The following is a 25,567-nucleotide window of genomic DNA, read 5'->3' on the forward strand; positions in this document are numbered from 1 at the left end:
TGATGATACAAGCTGCTAACAAGGGATTATCTTTCTGTTCTTAGAAAAGACCATAATTCCTCACTTGTTCTGTTTATAATGATCTAAGGCAGTATTAGGGGTATCTACTGCAGAGGATGATGGGACTGTCGAGGGACAACCTGAAATTCCTTTATAGTACTTTAGTCTAATTAGCGGACATTATTTTCTACCTTTGTAAGGAGTTCTCTACCTACCATAAAGTTTCAAAACATGACTTTTTCATCAGTATGTGCTACTGCTACTTTTTAGCTGGCAGCTACTTTTAGCTCTCTTCCCAGTAGCAGTTAGCTGTCTTCCCCACAAAGTTACAAGTGCAGAATGGTTGCTGCATTGACACTGCTACTGCTGGGTGATTCTATTATATGCAAGATTAGATTCTTTCTAAATCTCTTCAAGTTACAAATGTACTATCTACTGTGAACTTTTGTAGTAGCTCAAGTCACACAAGGAATATGTGGGAGTTTCTCTAGAACTGTCCTTTGGGTTTAAAGAGGCGATTAATGGCAATGTTATTGCATATCCTATCTAATAAAGAGGGAATATGCTAATTGACCCTCATGCCATCACAAAGATGGCAGTGCCCACAGCCAATAAGGAGGGAATATGCTAATTGACTGCCCCACCCTCAAAGATGGTAGCACACAGTCCCCTCAGCCCCATGGGAGGGGGGGGGGCAGGCAGGCCTGGCCACTCCATGCGCCTGCCTCCAGAATCCCCCAGTCCCCCAGCCTCCCAGGGCCACCCAAGGCTTGCGCTGCCGGCAGTGGCAGCAGCAGAGGTGTGATGGGGGCGTCACCTTCCCCTGATTGCTGGGTCGCTTCCCACCCCTGAGGGCTCCCAGACTGTGACGGGGCAGGCCGGGCTGAGGGACCGCCCCCCTCCAGTGCATGAATTTTCATGCACCGGGCCTCTAGTAATATTAACACATCAGGCTGGGAGAAAGCAGTTCTGCTGCTTGGATGGAACAGAGTTAGTAGTCAAGTTAGAAAATACGTGACAATTAGAGAGCCATGATTAAGGGTTCTAGAATTAAACTGATTTGACTCCCTAGTCTATCATGTAACCTTGGGTGAATTCCTTTCATCTCATAGAACTATGTGAGGGTTAAGTAAGAGTGCTTTAGAACCATGTGTGGCCTGTTACTTTACATCAACTTTTGAAACTGGTCTATAATTCCCAATACTTAGATCAACTAGAAAGTTATAAACTTGTATAACAAAAGGGAAAACAAGCACTGGTCATACCACTTTATTTACATTTTATCTGTTACATTGTTTATTCAATATAGAAAAAATATGAATACACTCATAGTATTCTCCTTTAATTTGGTAATTCCACATTGTCAAATATTGACTCTTTTATATTGGGTTTTCTACCCAATTTTAAAAAAAGGAAGAATGGCCTGGCAAACAATTCTTGTCATATTATTGAAATAACAGTACAGTTGTCCTTTGGTGTCTGAGGGATTTGGTTCCGGGACCCCTCCCCTCAACCCCAGGGATGCTCAAGTCTCTTATACAAAATGGTGGAGTATTTTCATGTAACCTACTCATATCTCCTTTAGATCATTTCTAGATTATAATACCTCATACAATATAAATGCTATGTAAATAGTTGATATACTATATTTAGGGAATAATGACAGGAAAAGTCTGTACATATTCAGTACAGACACAACCTATCATTGTAGGCCTAACTACAGAATATACATCAGCAACAATGTAACATTTTTTCAAGTATTTTTGATCAGTGGTTGGTTGAATCACTGGATATGGAACCTGTGGAAGAGCTAATTAATACACTTTTCTTGCTCTCTTTTTTTCTTCTTTAAACAACTTAATTTTGAAAAGACTTAGGATTAAATGGCTGCTTACTGGCTTGGAGGAAAAATTCTAAGATAAATATCTTAAAGCACCTCAGTGATTTAGGAAAAAAATGTATATATTCCTTACAAACTAGTCAGTGCTGAAAAAGGAAATCAAATGGTAGACCCCACTGCACAATGGTTCTGTATATACTGCCCCCCACCAAAAGCAAAAAGAGTCCTTAAAACAAAGACCATATTAACATGATTATCCTAGAGAAAAGAAAAATCCACACTTAGACGTCAGGTTTCTTTTTAAAAATCCATGTTGCAAATAGAATCAATGATTATTTCTTTTGGACATCATAATAACTCATTGCTATAAAATACAGTATTTTCCATCACTGTTAGTTTCAATGTACACTATGTACATAAACACAAGAGTTACATGAATAAAGAGCTTGTTAAAAACCAGAATCAGGACTTATAAATAGTGCAGAAAATGCGAATGCCAAAAATACGATGCCTCCTATGATTGTCACTGTAAGAGAAAAGAAACAAGTTAAATAATGCAAAATTCCTCTGAGGAAGCCAAGATGTTGCCCATTATTTTTCCAGTCAAGTAAATTAACCTTAAAAACAAATTAGAAAGCTTAGACCAGTGGTTCCCAACCTTCTTTTGGCCATGCCCCACCTAAGCATCTCTAAAATCCTGATTGCCCCCCTGTGACATATAATTCTTATTATTCAAAAAGTGAACTCCTATTCACATGGAGGAAGCCTAAAAGGCCATTAACTTGGTCTAAACATGCTTCCAAAGAACATGGCATTCATGAAAGAGAAAAAAAAAAGGACAGCTGAAGTACTGAGGAAGAAATCACTAAGAAATTGTTAAAAAAAATAATATGAAGTGATATGAAAAAATAGCAAATAAAATTCCAAAACAGAACTGAAATGCATGAATATGTCACTATATATGTATATACTGTATATGAGGCCCCTAGAACCATAAGAAATGCAAAAAAATTCACTGTTAATAACTCATTCTCGAATTGCCCCCCTTAAAAATCAAATTGCCCCCCTGTGGGGTGTGTGCCCCACATTGGGAACCACTGGCTTAGACCCCATTTCCACAGCAAAGAAACACTTAACATGCCTGACTTTGAATAGTAAGAATTAGTGTCTTCTCCAGCACTGCTTTGAGAAATGACAGAATTGTATTGACAAGCAACAGAATTCATCTTAAAATCCAGTTATAAAAGAGCACATCCAACAACTTCTGGCTAGCAAAGAACCATCTTTTGGGCCTACCAAGTATGTATGAAATTTTGAACAGAATCAGTAAATACAGTCTTTACCTATGGTTCCCAATCTTGTAAGACATTATTTTTAGGCCCAAAAGTTCTCCTATTTCCACATGATGACTGTTTTACTGCAAATTAATCTTAACAAAAAGCTACCAAGAATCCAGTAATGCTTATGGATGAATTCGTATTTTACATCTTCACATGTGACAAACAGTCCATGTTTGCAAAAGTAGGGGCAACACAATGGACCTCTTAAGAGATTTGTATTACAAAGACCAAGTCTACTTCAGAAGTAAAAACATTTAAATAATTAAAATGAACTGCCCCTTTCCTTTCTGAGCTCTCTCAGTGATTCCAAGAATTAAGACATGGCATTTTCTTTGTAATTAAAAGAAAAACAAAACGTACCAGTTCTGACAGAGATTTTTTGTGCTATCATTCTTCCTCCAATTACAGCCAATCCAGTGCATAAGCAGTGTCCCACTGTCCCTCCAACAGCTACACCATAGGGGTCCTGGAAGCAAAGTAACATTAATTTAAAACCAGGGTTGAAACTGTTACCTGAGAAAGGTAACTAAGCACTGAAATGGAGGTCAAAAACAACTCAAAAAAGCACAAAACCATTCTAAGAATTATGATGTAGATTCATGAAACTGTAATAGCTGCTTGAAGAAATATGTTTCAATTATACTAGGACTAGAGATAAAAGAAAAAAAATGTGCAAAATCAAAACCCTAATCCAACCTTTCAGCTGTTGTTAAACTTAATTCACAGGCAATAGTTAGCTCAGTGTTAGGGAGACTTCTCTTCCAGAAGGCAACATCTGTTTGTGAGGAAACTTGGTAACCTTTACAGTATAGTCTGACCATGCTTCCTAAGAACAGAGACCCTGTGCCCTATTCTCCACTGTGTCCTCAGGCATGGCACCCAAGTGTCTCAGTTACAGTTCTGTGGATAAATACCAAAGTGATTAAAAAGGTAGGGGAAGCAATGGAGAAGTGGTTTATGGATGACAAGAGGAGAATGTCAAGAGTCAGTTAAGTTCAATGGTGAATAAGCTATGGGATTGAATGTAAAAACGCTGGGAGAATGCAGAGGATGTTAGCAAGACTGAAGGGATGACAGAGGAAGAGGCACTCAAAAGACACTGAAAAAGATGGCCAAGCAAATAGCCTCCGAAGATGAGCAAAGTGGGACCTGTCGAGTGCTACAATGAACTCCAAGCACTATATCAACATTACCTGTGAGGCCCCAACTAGAGTTCATTGGGTTTTGTAAGTAAGGAAGTAGAACCAAACCCTGTTCCCATCAGTCAAGCACGTTGAGACGGGGGGAGAGAGGAAGAAGGTGGTATCTGGAAGAGAAGTAGAACTGAGGAAGGGGGTAAACTTTTTTAGATGAGAAAACATCTGCAGGCTAAAATGTTCAAAAATTTGGTTGGGAGAAAGGCAAAGATTTAAACTCTAAGTGGAGACATGGGGGCTAGAATCCCAGGAGGTAAAGGACTGCCTGGGGATGGGTGGGAATGTAGTAGAATGATTTCTGCTTCTCTCTGAAGTGGTAAGTGAGGCTGCTGAGGAGTATGCAGTGTATGTGCAGAAACTAAGGAAATGGAGACATTTTGAAACACCTACTGAGAACAGGAGAGTGGGACTGCATTTCCCAAAGTGTGTAGTATAACTTCTAAAACTGGTAAGCCAGAAGACGCTTTCATTCTATTTGAAAGCGATATTTGGCCCAACTGGCGTGACTCAGTGGTTGAGCGTCGACCTATGAACCAGGAGGTCCCAGTTCAATTCCCAGTTAGGGTACATGCTCAGGTTGTGGGCTCAATCAATCCCCAGTGTGGGGCGTGCAGGAGGCAGCCAATCTGTGATTCTCATCATTGATGTTTCTCTCTCTCCCTCTCCCGTACTCTCTGAAATCAGTAAAAATATATTTTTAAAAATTATATTTGAAAAATCACTGGATTAAATAGTTCCTTTAATAAAGGATTTTTCAGTATTTGTTATTTTGTATACTCAATCTTCAAAACAAAAAACCAGGATGTATTACTGCCAAATTTAGTTGACCCTGGAACCTTCTCATTTTTATTTTTTGCTTAGTACCCATTAACATGTCAAAGGACACTAGGATTCTGTGGAATCCAATGTGGGAACACTAAATTATGTTGGAAACAGAAATGAAGTTCAGACTTAAATGGACTGAACTAGACTACATGGTTTATACAAAAAATACCAAAAAAAAAAAAAAAAAGTTAAGGGGACAAAAACATGTATCCCCATGGTGCTGGTAGTGTAGAAGGTGGCTAATATTGAGTGCTCACTGTGTTGGGGACCCTACATGCATTATACTGTTTCACAGAACAACCCACAAAATAGGTCACAAGGAGGTGCTGTGGAAATGGGATCTTATAGCAAGAGACTCAAACCCAGTCAGCATGTGCCACACTACTAGACCAAGGTAACTCATACAGACGGAACCCTGAGCCTTTCACAAGCCACTGTGCCATTCAGATGGTAGTGTTCAGAAAAATGCAATGATTCTGTCCTCTGATAGCCCACCCACAGGACTGCCACCTCCACAACAAAGTGGTCACTTACTTTCAAGTCCCAGTTCTGTGATCTGAAAGCCAATAAAAGAGGCTGGAAATCAAGAAAATGATAGGGCAAAGCCAATAAAGTGACATTTTAAAAGAAAGTTTGTTTTAAAATATAGGAATCAAACGAAAAGCCAAATTCTATTATTTTCCCCCAAATACAGCATTTTTGAAGCTCCTCTGACAAAATGGCCCTGCCCCAACTATCTCAGTCCGCGCCTTCAACTCCTGTTCTCTATCTTAACTGCAGTCTTTGTTAAGGAAGCTGTTCTTGTATGGTATTTCCTAGGAATGAAAAACATTGTAATCAAGCTAGTTATCTAAATCCTACCATCAGATAAAAATGTAATTTAGCTCTGCCGGCGCTCTGCTGGCGTGACCCAGTGTCTGAGTGCCACCCATTTGATTCCATCAGAGCACCTGCCCCGGTTGTAGGCTTGATTGCCCAGTGAGGGCCATGCAGGAGGCACTGATGGATGTTTTTCTCTCACTGAAGTTTCTATCTCTCTCCCTCTCCCTTCCTCTTTCCCTAAAATCAATAAAAACATTTTTGAAAACCACACAAAAATCTGACAAAGCAATGCAATTTAACAGATAAACAATATTAGTTAATAAGAAAAGCCTGAAAAGTAGCAGGAGCACATTCTGAAAATTCCACAACCATCTCCTCAGCTGATAATAAATCTGAATATTAGTATTAACTTCATGTAAAACTTTACTATTACCCTCAAAAGAGAGATTAAAATTTTTTTAAAACCAGGTATCTTTTAAGTAAGTAGCTTTTGATAACAACGAACAAGATATGGTAGGAAAGGCTCGAAGACAGACCTGCCTTGGCTCTAGTCCCTGTCCCTGCTTCCCTGCGACCCACTAGTGCATGTCCTCTGACAACTCGCCCCATCTCTGGGCTTCAGGTGGTTCATCAACAGAGCAAAGGCTAGAAACAGATGATCTGAGGTCTTTTGGGGCTTATCATCCTAGGACTAAGACTTAAATTTTCTAAGTCATCTCTGCACAAGGAACGGAAGAACCCAAAGATACCCACTTTTATAGTTTTAGGTATTTAATGCCAAACTGACCTTCAAAAATTATATCAACTTATATTCTCAGCTACTATACAAAGGAAAGTTCTGAGAGAAGAAAGCCAAGCCAACTGTCACAGCATCATTCTGGCAAAACTGAAGATGAATCAAAAGAGAGCAATTAAGTTTGCACATAAGAATACCATCTCACTGACTGGAGAAACTGGGAGGTCACTTTTAAAGAGCAGCAGGATTACTGGCTAAAATAAATACTCTAGCATATGAAATAACCCCTGACTCTGTCCAGTGTCCTCTGGAGTGAAGTAACATTAGTTATGCTCACTTACCTCTCTAGCTGCCAAAACAATGGTAGTTAGTTGAGAGCGATCGCCCCACTCTGCTAAGAATGTTAATGTAAGTGCTTGTACAAAGATGGGTGAAATAAAATGCAGCCACTTTTTCTGAGGTATCGTGCTTGTACCGGTTTCAACATCTCCTGGTCCATTTAAGAGTTTAGTTCGTTGAAACTAAATTAAAAAACACACACAAAAAAACGTTGATCCCATGAAGCCAACAAAACTGAACAAAATTACTTAATCTTTCTTTAAAAAGTGTTTAAATTCTATGGAATATTCTCCAAGAAACTAAAGTTATGTGACCCCAAACTTATCTTTTGAATTACTGTCTCACACAGCAACAAATACCATATTTTCAATGCTTGCATTCCTCCCCCAACAAATCAAACAGTATTTACTGATCCTTTGCTAGCTTAGATACTGTAGGGAAAAGCAGTTCCTGCTTTTTCGGAAGTTTATAATTAAGGAACCTGATTCCATACGTTTAGTATTCAGCCCCACCTCTTCTCTTTACCACATTCACACTAACCCAGAGAGAGTCTCATCACACCCAGGTGTAAGAATGAAAACTAAGCAAAATAAGCTATTTTTGTGAAACCCACACATCACACAGCTATGGATGACCACTGAAAAACCTGGACAGTGTTTCTTCTTAGTTGAGTGCCTTTTTGGTCCAGATATTTAACAGTGCTACGACTTACTTCTTCATCTTTTTTCTTTAATTCTGCTTGAACTTCTTCCAGTTCCTCTTGACCTTCATCTGGACTCATCTTTAAGCCTTCCCGAAGCATTCGAATGCCAAAAATGGCAAATAATGCGGTTGAAACATAGTAGGTATACACCCTGGGGATGACTGTGGTGGCATAGCCAAACAAAACTGGAAGAAAATGCCATGGTATATCTGGTTAATTAGCAAATATCACAACCTTCAGAAACCATAATTTACTCCCGTTTTAAAAGAATAGTGGTTTGTATTAGAAGCTAATCTAATGCATAATAACCTTAAATCCACTTCTTTCCCTTCACCAATATTGAACCCTGAGGTCTAGCCAGTGACCTAAGATAGTTTATCTAGAAATCAGTGTTCCTTGCCCAGCCAGCATGGATCCGTGGTTAAGCATCGACCTATGAACCAGGAGGTCAGGGGTCAATTCCCCGTTAGGGAACATGCCTGGGGTTGTGGGCTTGATCCTCAGTAGGGGGCATGCAGGAGGCGGACAATCAACAATTCTCTCATCATTGATGTTTCTATCTCTCCCTCCCCTTTCCTCTCTGAAATCAATATATTAAAAAAAAAAAATCAGCATTCCAACTGAAGATGGCACGTGTTCCACAGAACCCTCTAGACATGTTAGTACTTTAGGTAGAAGGTTAACTTTGCTGTCCTCTAAGGATCCCGAAATCTTATAACCTGGAAGCTACACCAAGTTCCCATGGAAGTGATATTTCTTCATCGCAAATCTTTAACCCTTTGCACTCGCTTGCTTTTTTCTTGATTCCTTTATTCTAATGCTAACCGTGTCGAGTCACACTCGACATCCGAGTGCAAAAGGTTAAATTATAAACTTATATATTGAAAAACTATAACAAGATTCTCATATGGTATGATTTAAACTCTGCTCCTTTGTAGCTATTTAAAATAAGTCTTATGAAAGAAAATGAATTCCTTATACATTACATTAAAATAACATTTACAATAAACTCAAACTTATTCAGTTCCATTCTTTTCCATTGTTAAGAGGACAATTATATAAGTTATACAAAAACTATACTTGGACCTACAAGAACCCAAATCCTGCCCTGGACGGTGGCTCAGTTGGTTGAAGAGTTGTCACAATGCACCAGGATTGCAGGTTTGATTGCCAATCTGAGCACATGCAGGCGTCAACCAACGAATGCATACATGGGTGGAACAGCAAGTTGATGCTTCTCCCCCACCCTCCCACCCCCCTACCCCCCACTTCCTCTTCCTCTCTCTTTCAAATCATTTAAAAAAACAAATGAACAAACAAAAACTAACCCAAATCCTAACTGGGAAATACATTAGTATCAGTTCAGTAATTAAAATTTTAAAAATATGGAAGGGGGGAAAGAAAATATGCAAGGGCCAAAGGACATTTCCATATATATAATAAATATAATTACTCTTCCTTTATAAAATGGGTACAACACTTACAAATTTGCCTCAACAGGTATACAACTACATAGGTCAGTGGTCAGCAGACCGCGGCTCACGAGTCACATGCGACCAACACCCCCACTTCTTCTAACGCCACTTCTTCAAAATAGACTCGCCCAGGCCGAAAACAGACTTCTGCACATGGGCCACAAAGTTTCAATCGCACTGTACGTGCGCGCCTGCACATGGTATTTTGTGGAAGAGCCACACTCAAGGAGCCAAAGAGCCGCATGTGGCTCACGAGCCGCGGTTTGCCGACCACTGTCATAGGTGAACTAGACCCTATTTCATTATATTACAAAATTGAAAAAAAAAATTAAATCATGTTTAGAAATGTACCAAACCTATGCTGATGTGTACATCTATATTTGAATTATGTATGTGTTAGTACACACACACACACACACACACACACACACACACACACACACAGACGGAGATGTATTTTCTAGCTCTGTCCAATAAAAGGCCAGGAAGCAAAGACATCTCAGTAACAGAGCCATTTTTCACCCAGATCTTGTGGGGGTTTTTTAAATCTCTCCTCTTACATGGCATCTCATCCCTGGGTTTGCATTCTGTGTAGCTCTGCCTCATCTCCACCTTGATAAATGGTGACTTTGGGGTAAGTAACTAAAGCCATAAACATATTGGAGTTGTCTGAGAAAGGGAATGAGTTAGGCCCACTCTAGTCACAGACCTTACAAAACACCTGTAGCAACCAGCGTCTGAAGGTGGCCAGAACACGTCTGCCCGCTGTGGCTTCCCATGGCTGGTGGGGAGCAGTAGGAGCGGTTTGCTTGATGCAGGCCATGGGGAAGCGTTGTCTTTTGAGAATCAAAACCAATGATAAAATAGACAAATAAAGGTCAACCTTTTTATTATCACCATACACGGGCAAATTTGGACAATGTCAGTGACAAGCTCCTCTCTCTTGGGGCAGGACCCTGTCCTCACTGCTGGAGATACCTCAAGATCTCACTAGAGCTGGAGCCAGCAGACATGGGTTAGGTCCTAGCCCTGCTGTCAGGCCCTGCTACCCCCAGATCTTGGTTTCTAATACCATTCCCCACTGAAAGGCTCCTCAGAGAAATGGCTAATTCCAACACTGGGCAGAGAAGACACAAGATGAGCCTGCACTATCGTGTTATACTAGAAAGTAAGAACAAAATAAACAATGGGAGCATGTCATAAGGACACAGGAGCCAGCCTGGAGGGGCCTCAGCCACCAAATCTGGGATGATTTAAGCGACAATATAGTTAAGTAAGCCTATCTAATAAAAGAGTAATATGCAAATTGACTGTACCTCTGCTACACCAAGCCATGCCAACCAGCCAATCAGGAGTGAGTATGCAAATTAACCCAACCAAGATGGCTGCAGCCACGGAGCGAACAGGAGGCTTGGGTTTCCTCGGCAATGGAGGAAGCCAAGCTTCCTGCACACCCTGGCTGGCCCAGGCCTCCGCTCAAGACTACAAAGTTTCAAATATCCTATCTAATAAGAGCAGTATGCAAATTAACCATCACTCCACAAAAATGGCGGCACCCATAGCCACAAGATGGCAGCGCCCAGTACTCTCAGCCCCGCCAGAGTCCCCCAGTCTCAGGGAAGGCTGCCGCTGAGAGCCTGAAAAGCGGCCTGGTGGAATGCTGCCCAGAGGCCCTCCTGACCCTTCATAAAAAACAAAAACAAATTCACTACCCACGGCGCGATCCCCTGCCAGGGACGACAGCCTGGGCTGGGGTCTCAGCCTGGCAGGGGCGTGCACCCCCACAGCGCGATCCCCTCCCAGCGGCGGCAGCCTGGGGTCTCAACCACTGAGTCACACCAGCCAGGCAGATATGGAGGAATCTTAAATGTTTCTTTTTTAAAAAATATATCTTATTGATTTTTTACAGAGAGGAAGGGAAAGGGATAGAGCTAGAAACATCTATGAGAGAGAAACATTGATCAGCTGCCTCCTGCACACTCCCCAATGGGTATGTGCCCCCAACCAAGGTACAGGCCCTTGACCAGAATCAAATCTAGGACCCTTGAGTCTGCAGGCCAATGCTCCATCCACCTAGCCAAACCAGTTAGGGCTGTCCAATATATTAAAGAAAAAACCCTATCTAATAAAGAGGGAATATGCAGGGGAGGGCATTTGGGGATGACCGGGTTGTCAGGGGAGGGCAGCTGAGGATGATCGGGCTGACAAGAGAACAGTTAGGCATCCATCAGTCTTGCAGGGGAGTGGTTAGGGGGTGATCAGGCTGGCAGGCAGAAGTGGTTAGGGACAATCAGGCAGGCAGGCGAGCAGTTGGGAGCCAGCAGTCCTGGATTGTGAAAGGGCCTAAACAGGCAGTTGGACATCCCCCGAGGGGTCCCAGATTGGAGAGGGTGCAGGTTGGGCTGAGGGACACCCCCCCCCCGCACAAATTTTGTGCACCAGGCCTCTAGTAGAAGATAAATAAATCCCCCAAATAATGGCTGCAGCCACAGAGCAAATAGGAGGCTTGGGTTTCCCCGGCAATGGAGGAAGCCAAGCTTCCTGCACACCTTGGCCGGCCCAGGCCTCTGCTCAAGGCTACAAAGTTTCAATTATATAAGATAAATAAGTCCCAGATGCCAGGGCCTCCGCTTGGGTCTCCGGGGGGCGTGACCGGCCTGCAAACCACCACAGGCCCCTCGCCCAGGCTGCCCCACGCCCCAAAGGAACCCCCACCCTGATCCAGGACACCCTTCAGGGCAAACCAGCTGGCCCCCACCCGTGCACCAGACCTCTATCCTATCTAATAAAGGAGTAATATGCAAATTGACCATCACTCCAACACACAAGATGGCTGCCACAAGATGGCCGGCAGGGGAGGGCAGTTGGGAGGGATCAGGCCTGCAGGGGAGGGCAATTGGGGGCGATCAAGCCTGCAGGGGAGGGCAGTTAGGGGTGACCAGGCCAGCAGAGGAGGAAAGTTGGGGGCGACCGGCCCTGCAGGGAAGGGCAGTTGGGGGGGACCCAGGCCTGCAGGGGAGGGCAGTTAGGGGTGACCAGGCCTGCAGGGGAGGGCAGTTAGGGGCAATCAGGCTGGCAGGGGAGCAGTTAGGCATCAATCAGGATGGCAGGGGAGTGGTTAGGGGGTGATCAGGCTGGCAGGCAGAAGCGGTTAGGGGCAATCAGGAAGGCAGGCAGGCGAGTGGTTGGGAGCCAGCAGTCCTGGATTGTGATAGGGATCCCAGATTGGAGAGGGTGCAGGCTGGGCTGAGGGACACACACAGCCGTGCACGAAATTTGTGCACCAGGCCTCTAGTTAATTATAAACCACTGGAAAAAGAAATTCATGAGTTCATACTGAAGACAAACCAATGGGAGATGAGGAAGAGCTCTTTGTAAAGTAGTATGCAGGGCTCACTGGTAAGTGTGGTGGGGTACTGGAGTTAGAAAGCCCATTTTGCAAGCATCAGGGGAAGATTTAAATCATGTAAGGAGTCATCAACTGATGCTAAACTGAGGGGAATAAGGTAGTTGCAGTCTTAAAATGTTTCCCTAAAGATTGCATATTAGTTGCAAAGGAAGAAATAAAGAAATCTTAACTGAATGAATAAAACTAACATAGCGAGGGCCAGATAAGATGCTCTTATAGGGTCAAACCTCAGCTATGTAGAGTTCTAGTCAAGAATGCATAATCTCTTATTGGTGTTTTGAGTTTCTTAGGATATATTTATAGAAATTGGATCACTGTGTCAAATGGCAGTTCTATTTTTAATTTTTTGAGGAAACTCCATACTGTTTTCCATAGTAGCTGCACCAGTCTGCATTCCCACCAGCAGTTCCCTTTTCTCCACATCCTCCACAGCACTTGTCATTTGTTGATTTGTTGATAGTAGCCATTCTGACAGGTGTGAGGTGATACCTCATTGTCGATTTAATATGCATCTCTCTGATGATTAATGACTTTGAGCGTTTTTTTCATATGACTCTTGGCCATCAAAAAGAATATATGCACCCCTATGTTCATAGCAGCACAATTTACAACAGCCAAGATTTAGAAACAGCCCAAGTGCCCATGAGTAGATGAGTGGATAAAAAAGCTGGGGTGCCCGGTCGTCATGGCTCAATGGTTGAGCATCGAGCTATGAACCAGGAGGTCCTGGTTAGATTCCTGGTCAGGGTACATACCCAGGTTATGGGCTCAGTCCCCAGAGTGGCGTGTGCAGGAGGCAGCCAATCAATGATTCTCTCTCATCACTGATGTTTCTATCTCTCTCTCTCTCTCCCTTCCTTTCTGAAATCAATAAAAATATATATATGGTATATATTAGTATACAAAAGCTGTGGTACATTTACACCATGGTATACTATGCAGCTGTAAACAGGGATCTCTTATCCTTTGAGATAGCATGGAAGGACCTGGAAAGTATTATGCTAAGTGAAATAAGCCAGTCAGAGAAAGACAAGTATCACATGATCTCCCTCGTATGTGGAATCTAATGAACAAAATAAACTGATGAACAAAATGACATAGAAGAGACACAGAAGTATGGAATAGGCCCATGAATCTCAGAGAGAAGGTGGGGGTGGGTGGGTAGGTGGGAAGAGATTAACTGGGGAAGTTATATGCATATATGCTTAGCCCAAGGACTCAGACAATAGTGTGGTGAAGGCCTGGGGTGGGGCAGGGACAAGGTGAAGGGGGTTAATGGGGAAAAAAAAGGAGGCGGGGGAGACATGATACTTTCAACAATGAAGATCAACTAAAAGAAAAAAATGCATAATTTCAATGTAATCATAAGGAAATTTCAAACACAAAATGAGAAATAGTCCACTAGAGGGGCTGTATTCTTTGAAAAATGTAAATAGGCTAAAACACAAGCAAAGGCTATGTAAACATTTCAGATTAAAATACTAAAAGATCCTGCCATAGAGAATATTAGGTCAATTAACAAAATTACAATATGGGTGATAGATTGAAGTAATGTATCAATCTGTGTATAACGATACATATTAAATTATGTGTATAAAGTCCTGGCTGAGTAGCTCAGTTGGTTAGAGCGTCGTCCTGGTACCCCAAGGTTGAAGGTTGGACTCTGTCAGGACACATACAAGAATCAACTAATGGATGTTAAATAAGTGGAACAATAAATTGATGCTTCTTTCTGTCCCCTTCCTTTTTCTCTCCTTCCCCCTCTCTAAAAGTCAATAAATAAAAATTTTTTAAAATGTACATGTACATTATACATCTGTAAGATATATAAGTTGTACATGTACACATATATCTATATATACACTAGAGGCCTGATGCACGAAATTCATGCACAGGGTGGGGTGGGGGGGAGACATGACGTCCCTCAGCCCGTTTTAAAAGAATGCCATACAGTTTTTGTATACTATACCAGAAATTAGATCTCCGCAACTCCTTAAGCTTAATATGACAAGTCTTAGATCACTTCAATGTGACAGGAGGTATATACTTATTCAAAATTATTTTAGATAAACGAGGAAAAGGTTTGAAGACCACAAATAAAACCTATCCTTTCAATAGTACAGGTAAGAAGAGCTGTCAGACAGCACCAGCAGCTAGAGGGAGGTGGGCCGAGGGTCAGGACAGGAGAGACTAACCCCACTTACAGCTGAGGAAATGGGTATGAACACAAAGATGTTGGGGGAATTGACGGAGCCAGCTTCCGGTGAGGGAATGGGCAGAAAGGATAGCCTTCTAGTTATCTCGAAGCTCAAAGCTTCAAAAATAAAATTCTCTAATTTATTGAAACTCATTCCAAACAAGTAACTTTACCATTTACAACTCTCCCCACTTTTTCTATTTCCTATAATCAAAATTTACTTTGGAAGAGAAAACTGTTTTTATTGTGAAATACGAATAACGCTAATGCTAATTTCTAAAATATGAAAAGTAGTCAAATTAATTTAATCATTAAAATACTCATGTTTTAAAAGACGTAAACTACTACCAGCATCTAGGCAGCCAGAAATGGAAATTGCTGAGGAAAGAACAGGGTGAATGACTGAGCACTTGTGACCCTATAAGGTAGGTAGATATTTCCATTTTACAGATGGGGAACCTGAAACTCAAAGAGGTGCAGTAACTTACCATTACACTAATAAATGGCACAGTCAGACCCTGGCCCAAGTCTGACTCTAAGGAGGAAGCTTACTATTTCTACCCAACTACGTGGCTCAAGGTTGCTTCTGAATCAGAGACTAAATTATGTCTAATTATTGAATGGTAAGTTTACTTTCTCATGGGCTAATTCTTTGAAAAGCAAGCCTATGTAATAGCAGCACAAACTAGGAATCTAAGAACGTTTCACTCCTTTACTATAATGGGTAACAATAGCTTAATAGAACACAATAAACCAAGAGTGATTCCTCAGTTATTGATATCAAATGTCCTTCAACAGGAGAATATGCAATTCTCTGTGGCTGCTTGAGTTCTACTTGTAAGATATTAGACATAAATAAGCTTATCTGGACTGAAAAGGGAAAAAAAGCAAGAATACACAACAAAAGTAAGGATTCCAATCCAATAAATAAATGAGGAATATGTATCTTAATTGAATAGCTGAACATTTAATTTTAAAAATGCAGTATAGTTTTCAGGAATTTAGGAACTAAAACCATTTTCTTTTTATAAAACTCTGGAATATGAACCAAATTCCATGATTAATTGAATGATTTAGTGACTCAATACCAAACACCATGCTATTGCTTAAAACCAATAAACTTACTAGAAGGAAAAGCACACTTACTTACCTGATAAGCACGTCATTAAGCCCAAGGCAAGCATAGCACCAGCCAACACTGTCAAACGGTTATAGCGCATTGCCATAATGGCTGCTATAAAAAATGTCTTATCACCCAGTTCAGATACAATGATAACTGATATGGCAGCAACAAATGCATGGATAAACCCCAAATTAGTTTGGGTGTCTGTATCTTCTTTATTGGTATGAACTGGGACAGCTGGTGTGAGTCCTTTCTGAAATAAAAAATATATATACATCAGCTATTTTTTTAAAGAAGTCATTATTTACAATTCTTTTATTTTGTATGTGAATTAAGATATTTTTTCTGTCATGGTCATTAGACTTATTTACTGTGTAATCATTTTGAAAGCCATTAGTAATGACAGAAACCTCTAATTGATGATTGCTACAATGCAGATCCAAGTACAATTCTACAAAACAATCTATACTAATAAAAGGGTAATATGCTAATTAGACCAGACGTCTTTCAGACGTCCTTCCTGACAAAGCCAGGGGCTTGGCCGGCCTGCAAACCACCGGCGGCCCGTCGCCCAGGCTGGCCCCGCCCCAGCGGAGACCCCCACCCTGATCGGGGACCCCCTTCAAGGCAGGCCAGCCAGCCCCCACCTGTGCACCAGGCCTCTATCCTATATAATAGTGATGGCGAACCTATGACACGTGTGTCAGCACTGACACGCGTAGCCATTTCTGATGACAGCGGCCGCATGCCGAGGATGAAACATTTGCTGCTCCTGAGGATGAAACATTTGCGACTAGAGTCTTGGAGTTAGTTTTTTCCTCAAAGTGACACATTACCCGAGTTATGCTCAGTTTTTTGGCGAAGTTTGACACACCAAGCTCAAAAGGTTGCCCATCACTGCTATATAATAAAAGGGTAATATGCAAATTGACCCTAACGGCAGAACGACCAGAACAACCGCTGGACCAGTCACTATGAGGTGCACTGACCACCTCTTGGTTCTTTTCCCTGGCCTGCAGGCTCCAATCGCCTGATGGCCACCCACTTCGGGGGCGGGGCAGGGCCAGCAAGCGGGAGGGAACAGCCGACCTCTCAGTCCCTTCCCCCAGCCACCAAGCACAGAACAGCAGATGATGAACAGGGAACCGGGGTGGGTGGTGGCGGGGGTCGGGGCCAGCTGGGGCCAGCTGGGGAAGATGGCCCTGATTGCAGGCCAGGCCTAGGGACTGTACCCACACACGAATTTCATGCACCGGGCCTCTAGTTTTTAAATAAGTGTAGACCAACTATATCCACACATTGAAATTACCTTCTTTTCTAAGAATTTGTGAGCTGAGATTAAGTTCTTAGCTTTTTATTTGTAACAGGTGTGAAAGACCAAGGTATGCTTATCAAACATCCAAATAACAGGAAGCTGAGATAAATTTCATTAATACTTTAGAGGAAAGAGTAAGATTCAGAAAGCTCTCAATAGGCTGGAGCAAGAGTTGACTGTAGCTAAGATGAAGTCTAATATAGCTGGATATGTCGATGGTCCTACACTAATGGCTAAAAATATCCTAAGAGATAATATGTCCAGATAAAAAGACAAAACAATGCTTTGGTTGACATTTAAGTTGAAAATGTGACAAAGCTCCAAAAGGGCAACAAGCACTTTAAACACTTTAATGCAGCGGTCGCCAACTGGTGGTCTGTGATGTCCAAAAGGTTGGCGACTGCTGCTTTAAAGAGTTAGTGACATGTCCATCATTCTACGATGCTCATTCTTTACCCAAAGTTGCGTACTGGTTTTGAGGCACCACATTTTAAATATTTTATTTTTTTCTTAATTTTACTTGTTAATTCATACTAGTACCGGTTCTGAGGCACCACATTTTAAGAAAAACTAATCCAAAAATTTATATGGAACCACAAAAATCCCTGAACAGCCAAAGGAATCTAGAGAAAGGACAAAGTAGGGATCACAGTTCTTGATATCAAACTATGTTATAAAGCTACAATAATCAAAAAAATATAGTACTGGTATAATCACACACACACACACACATACACCAATGGCATCAACCAGAAATAAATCCTCACTTATTCTATAACAAGGGAGGCAATAATATACAATGGGGTAAAGACAGTCTCTTTAGTAAGTGGTACTGGGAAAACTGGACAGATACAAGCAAAAAAATTAATCAAAGATATGATTCATGCATGCACATGCACAGGCACAGGCATATTATGAAATCTTGTCATTTGTGACCACATGGATGGGCCTTGACAATATTATGCTAAATGAAATAAGTCAGACAAATACTGTATGATTTCACTTACTTATGGAATCTAAAACAAAACAGAAAACAGACCTATAGATTGAGAACAAGCTGATGGTTACAAAGGGAGAAGAGAATAAGATTATATCTATATCTATATGTTATCTATCTATCTATCTATCTATCTATCTATCTATCTATCTATCTATTATCTATCTATAGAGAGAAACCAACTCCTTGCAGGCTCTAAGTCTTCAGATAGGTCCAACCAGAAAGTGCTCTGCACTTACACATTCACTACCCACAAGTACAGAGTTAACAACTGTGGGGCAATCTCTGACCGATGAGGGAAGTTGGTTCTGAGGTTCATGTTATAAGGCTCCTTCAAAGTCTCAGCAGAATTCAGTACTATCACTCATGCAAAGGCAAACTTGAAAATGCAGCGGAGTACATGCATTTACCTCCCTCACTGGACTGACAATGTGAAAGAACACTGGCATGTTCTGAGAACAGGAAGCAAACCATCAAATGAATGGTTGGGATAACAAGATATATAGGGCCCAGACTAAAAATCCTGTATGGTTATGGCCCAGCTTAGAGGCAAGCAAGAAGCTTTTAAAAGTTGTTGAGTAGAAGACACAAACATAATTAAAGCACTGTGACTTATACATCAGGGCTAAAAATACCAGCCACCAGACCAATTAATTAGGAAGTCAGCTGCTTAAAACTAATGTTAATAATAGGGAAAGAAAAAAAATTCTCTACATTATGGAAAGAAAATCAACAGAACTTTAAAAAGAGGGGAGAATCAAAGATGATGGTTAAGGTTTTCTATCTGGTTGACTAAGAGAAATACTAGTATTCCTACAAGGTATGTGGGAAAGAGGAATAAAAATAAGGGGTTTGGTTTCAGACACATTCAATTTGAGGTGATAAAAAAGCATTTCAAATGAAGGTTTCCAAGAAGTCATACAATTGGGACCTCTGAGTTTAGCCTCAGGGCATGTATCTGGGAGCCTAAATTTATCAGTTAGAGCTTTTCAAGTAGATGAAATTCCCATGGGAAAAGGCCTAGAAATTAAGTTGAAAAGCCTTAGGAATGTCTATTTTTAGGGAAAAGGGGGTAAGGGGAGGGGGGAGAAGAGAGAGAAAACAAAAACTGTCTTAGATATTTAGAAAGCCAGGCCAGAGATCGCCACAGATGGTCAAGACAGGGACAAAGACCGTTCACTGAGCTACTAACTAATTAGATGCCAGGTATTTTCATATACATTATTCAAATACTCAAAAACCTTAAGAACTGTTATCCCAACTTAACACAAGAGGAGTAACTGAGGACCAATAGTGTTAAATAATTTTTCCAAGTTCATACAGCAAAGATGGGGTCCAACTCTTCAAAAAGTAGAGAGAGAACAGTGTCAAAATTAGAACTGAAAAAGAGCCCTGCGTTTAGCAATTAGGTAAGATAAAGTTATACTTCAAAAATGAAATTTCATTAAAAAGACAGGGGCTCAGCCCTAGCTGGGTGGCTCAGTTGTGGAGCACTGTCTCATACACCAAAAGGTTGCAGGTTTGATTCCTGGTCAGAGCACATACCCAGGTTGTGGACTTGATCCCCGGTTGGGGCACGTATGGGAGGCAACCAATCAATGTTTCTCTCTCACATAGATGATTTTTTTTCTCTCTATCCCTTCCCCTCCCCCCTCTAAAATCAGTAAAAACATATCCTCAGGTGAGGACTGAAAAAAAAAAAGAATAAAAAGACAGGAGCTCAAGCCAGATAATGGAAGACTAAAGCAAAGTAAAAAAGCAGCTAATATCCTAGATAGAAATTTGGTTGATAAAACTGAAGAACAGAAACTACAGGCATACCTCAGAGATACTGTGGGTTCAGTTCCAGACTACCACAATAAAGCGAGCCTCGCAATAAAGCAAGTCGTAATCTTTCTGCTGGTGGAGGGTCTTGCCTCGAATTTGTAAAGAACGCAACATCTGTGAAGCGCAACAAAGCGAAGCGCAATGAACCGAGGTATGCTTATAATGCAGTCAGGATGACTTAAATCAGTGATGGCGAACCTCTGACACGCGTGTCAGTGCCATTTCTGATGACACGCGGCCGCTGAGGCGGCCGCATGCCGAGGATGAAACATTTATGTTATTTAAACTATAAATATCGCGAAATAATGTTTTTTCCTCAAAGTGGCACACTACCCGAGTTATGTTCGGTTATTTGGCGAAGTTTGACACACCAAGCTCAAAAGGTTGCCCATCACTGACTTAAATTAATGGCCTCCTTCTTTCTTTCCCCAAGTAGGAAAGAACCTATGGGCATGTGTATGCAGACGGAAAGGAACCAATAAAAAGATAAAGATATTGAGGAAGACAAATACTGGAGGTCAGAGAATAGGCACATGGACACAGAGAAAAGGTGTGGAAAGGATGATAGTTCTGTCCAGTCTAAAGGCAGAAGGTATGGGCAGGGAATCAAATAACAGATGTGTACAAGAGAGTCAGATGCAGTGACTATCATTTCAATTCTGATACTCCACTCTTCAATTATAGTGTAATGAAATAGTAAGTAATGAAATACAGAGTTTTCCTTAGTACAAATATCATTATTTCATTATTTTAATTTGGGTCTGAAACCCGAAACATTTACATCTTGAAAGCAGGGTCAACAAATTATAATTAGAAATTGACTTGTCTTTACTCAAAGTTAAAATTAGTTCCAAATTGAAAAACTGTAAAAAGAAAAATATATGCTCACTTAGAAAGTATTCTTCTCTACTTTCATGATCTTCAAGGAAGAAAATGACAGTCAACAATGAAAAAATAATTCCTTCTAGTTCTAGAGTTCAAATGAACACATATGTTTGACTACTGAAACAAAACAAGATACCTGCGTCAGAATCTTCATCTACACAAAATACTAGGGAAGATGAAGATACTTTCTTAGAAAAAAGACTGATATCCCTGCAAAAAACAAAACAAAAAGTGCTCAACAAAAGTTACCACACAAGAGGTTAGATTATTTAAAGATAAAAGAGTCAGAAGGAAATGCTTAGAATTGGTTTAAAACTATCTCCTAGCCATTACTAGTACTTTATTCTAAGAAGCCAGAAAACCTTTTTCAGAAGTTCGAAAGTGTGCACAAAAATATACATTCAACTTCAACAATGACACCATGGATAAACCTGGTTTTAAAAAATTGCATTACAATAAAGATTATATTTTACTATAAATTTTCACTATTGGTCTGGCTGGTGTGGCCCATTGGTTGAGTGTCGTATGAACCAGGAGGTCAGGGTTCCATTCTCAGTCAGGGCACATGCGGGGTTGCAGGCTCAATCCCCAGTAGGGGGCGTGCAGGAGGTAGCAGATCAATGATTCTCTCATATTGATGTTTCTATCTCTCTCCCCCTCTCCCTTCTTCCTCTCTGAAATAAATAAAAATATATTTTAAAAAATAAAAATAATTTTTCACTATCATTTCTTTTTATGGATGGTTTAGTCTGTTTTTTAAATATTTTATTTTTTATTAATGTTACTTGTTCATTCATACTAGAATAATATAGATTTAACAAATACATTTTTATTTTAATGAATGTTTTAACAACTTTATTTTTATGAATATTGTTTTTAATGGATTTATAAATTTGGACATTTGAATGGTATTAAGTGTTTCACTGATTTTAATGAATTGCTTTGATGGTAGAACACCAGGCAATGAAATTGGCAACATAATGTTCACTTCACTCTGACACAGCAATCCTGAGCAAGAAAAGCGTTCTCACATCTCATGGCCTCAATCTTAGCTATAAAGAGGCTAGAAATGGGAGACTGGACTGCAGGAAGCAGAACTGTTAACTTAATGAAAATGAAAAAAAGTTCAAATATTGTGTGGAAGGCTTTCTCACAGTTAAAAGATAATAAAAGAAATGCCAAAAAACAGTAAATATCAAGAATTTGTACTGGGTCAGATAATAGGCTTTATCAACAGTGCTACTTAACCAGAACAGTTCTTGGGACTTCCAGAATATGCAGCAAATTAAAAATTACCTTTATTAAATCTATCTAACCTCGCTCAACTAAAAGGACTTAATGCTTCTTATATTATGTACTCAGCCTAGGGAAGGAATAAGAAAAAACTGAGTAAGTCACTAGAAGCATTAACTGCATAAGTGAATACAAATGATCAACGTACTTCTTTTCATTTGTATATTGGGGTTTAATTCTAAGTTCAGAGTGAACTCCCCCAACTTTTATCTGATCACAGAGGAAAAAGAATACCCAAAGTAGAAAGCTGTTAGAAATTCAGTTATCTTGCTTCAAAGCACCCTGTAAGATATAACTTCATTTTAATAATACATCTTACACTTGAATGATGACCAGTAAAGGAGAGATCCCACCCCCCTCCATTTTCAGAAATCCACTCTCACAGTGGCATGAAAAGGATAAGTTTAAATAGCCAACCTTTAAAAAATGTCTTCTAACATGCTGTAGTACTGTAAGTAGAGAAAATAGTTGAGCCTATCAAAAAATTACATGAAAATATAATTAAAACAACTGGATTCTACTATGATATAGAAATTAGAATATATTCCTATCAAAAAATAACCACTAAGAATATATCAAAATATTGAAGACAAAAATCATATATTGTGCCTGCCCCTTGCCTCCACATCCACAATTTTAAAGACAAGGATCCTTAAGGCCACTTAAATATGCTCACTAGATACTGATGACTTTATTTTATAAGACTAGATTTTTCACCCACATTGTCTAAAGGGTATTATTTTGTATCTCATTATAATTAGAAATTGTATGACTTCTTATAATTAGATACAAATTTAATTTGTATTTAGTCATTTAGAGTTCAAATGAACACATGTTTGACTAGCCATTGTATGACTAAAACTAATGAAAGGCCTAGAAAATTACATTCAAAATATCTCACTCGCAAAGTTACTACTTAATAATTAATGTTTGAGGAAAAAAAAAAAAAAGAAACTCCCAATGAGTTAAATGACAGAATGACAGGAGACTAAATGATCAACTCTATAGGAATAAATGTCATGAATCAGCATTTCAGTTCAATTTCAGAACTGGAAATGGCAAACAGGGTCAGCTAAGCCCAGGAGGGACGAGCAAGAGAGAAATCCCTTTGAACGAGGCAGGGCGGTCCTCACAGAGAGGAGGTAGGTAGCTGCTGGCTCCTGGAAGGTGGAAAGGCGCTGACCGGCGGGCTGCCGGCTCACCGCAGCCTGTCCAGGGAGACCCTTTGTTGGAGAGACTTGCCACCGAGCGCACATGGCACGGTCTCCGGCTGGAGTCAAGCACGTGAGCCAGGGAGCGGTGACTAAAAAGCCCGGAGGTGGGCTGGAGCCAGATCCTGAAGAAACCTGAACATCCTGCTGAAGAGGCTGGACTGCAATCAGCAGGCAGGCAGGGGCAACTCGGGGAAGATTTCCGAGAAGTAAAACAGAACTCAAAGTTTAGGAAGAGTCGCTGGGTGGCGACGACCGGCTCAACAGAGCCTCGGGTGAGAGGGGTGGGGGGTGGGGGGTTTGAGTGCCAGTCCCAGGACAGAAGGCCTGCATTCAGGAATTCAAATTGGAAAGGAGGAAGGAGAAAGCCCAGGACAGATGTGTGGAGCAAATTTTAAATTTGAATACAAGTGACCAAGCGGGTCTATGAGCATAAATTAAGACATTAATTAACACCTATTCAGGGAGGGCCCAAGGACAATTCTGGAACACGTCTACGGCTAGCGGCGGCACCCACCCCGCTGCAGCGCTCGGTGCTCCGGCCAAACGCCGCTCATCCCTCTGCGAGCCTCAGGGCTCCTTCCCACAAGCAAGAGCACGTTTGTGAAAAAGTGAGAGTCACGCCGCAACAATCCAGGTCCATTTGTCCGAAGACAAACAAAAGCACCAGCCCTGCAGCGCTGAATCGGGGTCCACCGTTCGGGATCAGCGGTTCCGAGAAGGAAAAGCCCGACGCTCTTCTCTACCCTCGGCATACGAAAAGCCTCCCAGCTGCCCTCGGGGGGCAACTTCCGACTTGGGATGAGGGTTCCCAGCTCGACAGCACCCAGCGGACCGGCCAGACTCGCACTCCTCAGCAGCATCCCGGTCCCCCGAACCCCGGGATCCCCGCGGGCTCCGTCCCTTCCCCCGCCGCACGCGGAGCCGGGCGGGGCCGGGCCTGACCCCGGAAAGGCGCCCCGCCGTCTCCCACCCCCCGGGAGCCAGGCCGGGCTCCCCTCCCCCGCCGGCAGCCCCGGGCCGAGGGCGGCGCTCCCGGCGGCCGCGAGCCTGGTACCCGCAGCCTCGCCCGCCCCGGCCCGTCCGGCTCACCTCGGCCCGCGGCGGCTCGGGGCCCTGCGCGGCCACGGGCTGGGGCTGCAGCTGCTGAGCGGGCGCCGGCGGCTCCTGGTTCCGGAGGCTGTCTTCGTCCGGGACAGCCCGGACCCCGGCCGGGGCCCACAGCAGCGGAAGTAGCAGGAGCAGAAGCCGCCGGCGCGCAGAGGCGCGGCCGCTCCCCGGGGCCGCCGCCATCCCGCCCACCGAGACGGCCGCCGCAGGAGGAAGTGTGGGCGACGGGAAGCCGCGACCCCGACCCCCTCCGCGGCGCCGCCCCGCAGGCCTCGCCGCCGCCTAGGGATGGCTCGGCACCATGCGGGAGGTGGCGGTGGCGTCCCCGGCCGCCCGCTCGCGCTTCCCTCTCCCGGCGGTGGCCACCCGACTCCGCCAACTGTCTCCGGGCGCCCCGGCCCCGATTCCTCCGGGCCCCGCCCCCGCCCGTGACGGCCTCCCATTGGCCTGGCGTCCGCCTCGGCGTCGTGACGTCGTCAGGCAGGTTGAGGTGCGGCTCGCGCGCTCTTCCCATTGGACCCGGCGCCCCTGGCAGGTACCTTCGCCACGTTCCTGTCCTCTCCTTTCCTCGCATCCTCCTGGCGCCCCACCCTACACCCTCTTCCTCCCTCGGGGCCCACCGACCCGGGGCTGCGCGGCTCGTTACCTCTGCCCGCTCCTGAGTCTGCTGCCCCGACACCCAGGCCGCCTTTCCTTTCTCTTTACCTTTCCTAGATGTCACAGCAGCCCCAGCGCCCTGGGTACGTGGCACCGGCTGGGAGAACCACCACACCTGGCCCGGTTCCGCACTCCCTCACTGATTCTCCAGGCGATCTACCGAGGACAAGGTTCTTAGAGGGCCAGGAAGCGATTATTTAAACAAACCTCTGAAACAGGACTTCGTCTGGAACAGACGAAAAATGTCAAGCCCTGTTTTAGATACCA

General features: G+C 42.5%; 1 protein-coding gene across 1 annotated transcript; it reads right to left on the reverse strand.

Annotated features, from left to right (window-relative positions):
• Window positions 1–1,254: 1,254 nt before the first annotated feature.
• Window positions 1,255–25,031, reverse strand: TMEM165 (transmembrane protein 165). Its single transcript, XM_079778380.1, has 6 exons — window positions 24,626–25,031; window positions 16,033–16,258; window positions 7,811–7,986; window positions 7,101–7,280; window positions 3,541–3,646; window positions 1,255–2,366 (listed from the first exon to the last, which is right to left on the reverse strand). Exons 1-6 carry the CDS (start codon window positions 24,824–24,826, stop codon window positions 2,290–2,292), a joined length of 966 nt encoding a protein of 321 aa, XP_079634506.1. The 5' UTR covers window positions 24,827–25,031; the 3' UTR covers window positions 1,255–2,289.
• Between the last annotated feature and the right edge of the window lie 536 nt (window positions 25,032–25,567).

The sequence above is a fragment of the Cnephaeus nilssonii genome (assembly GCF_951640355.1).
Source record: "Cnephaeus nilssonii genome assembly, chromosome: 1".
Taxonomy (NCBI): domain Eukaryota; kingdom Metazoa; phylum Chordata; class Mammalia; order Chiroptera; family Vespertilionidae; genus Cnephaeus; species Cnephaeus nilssonii.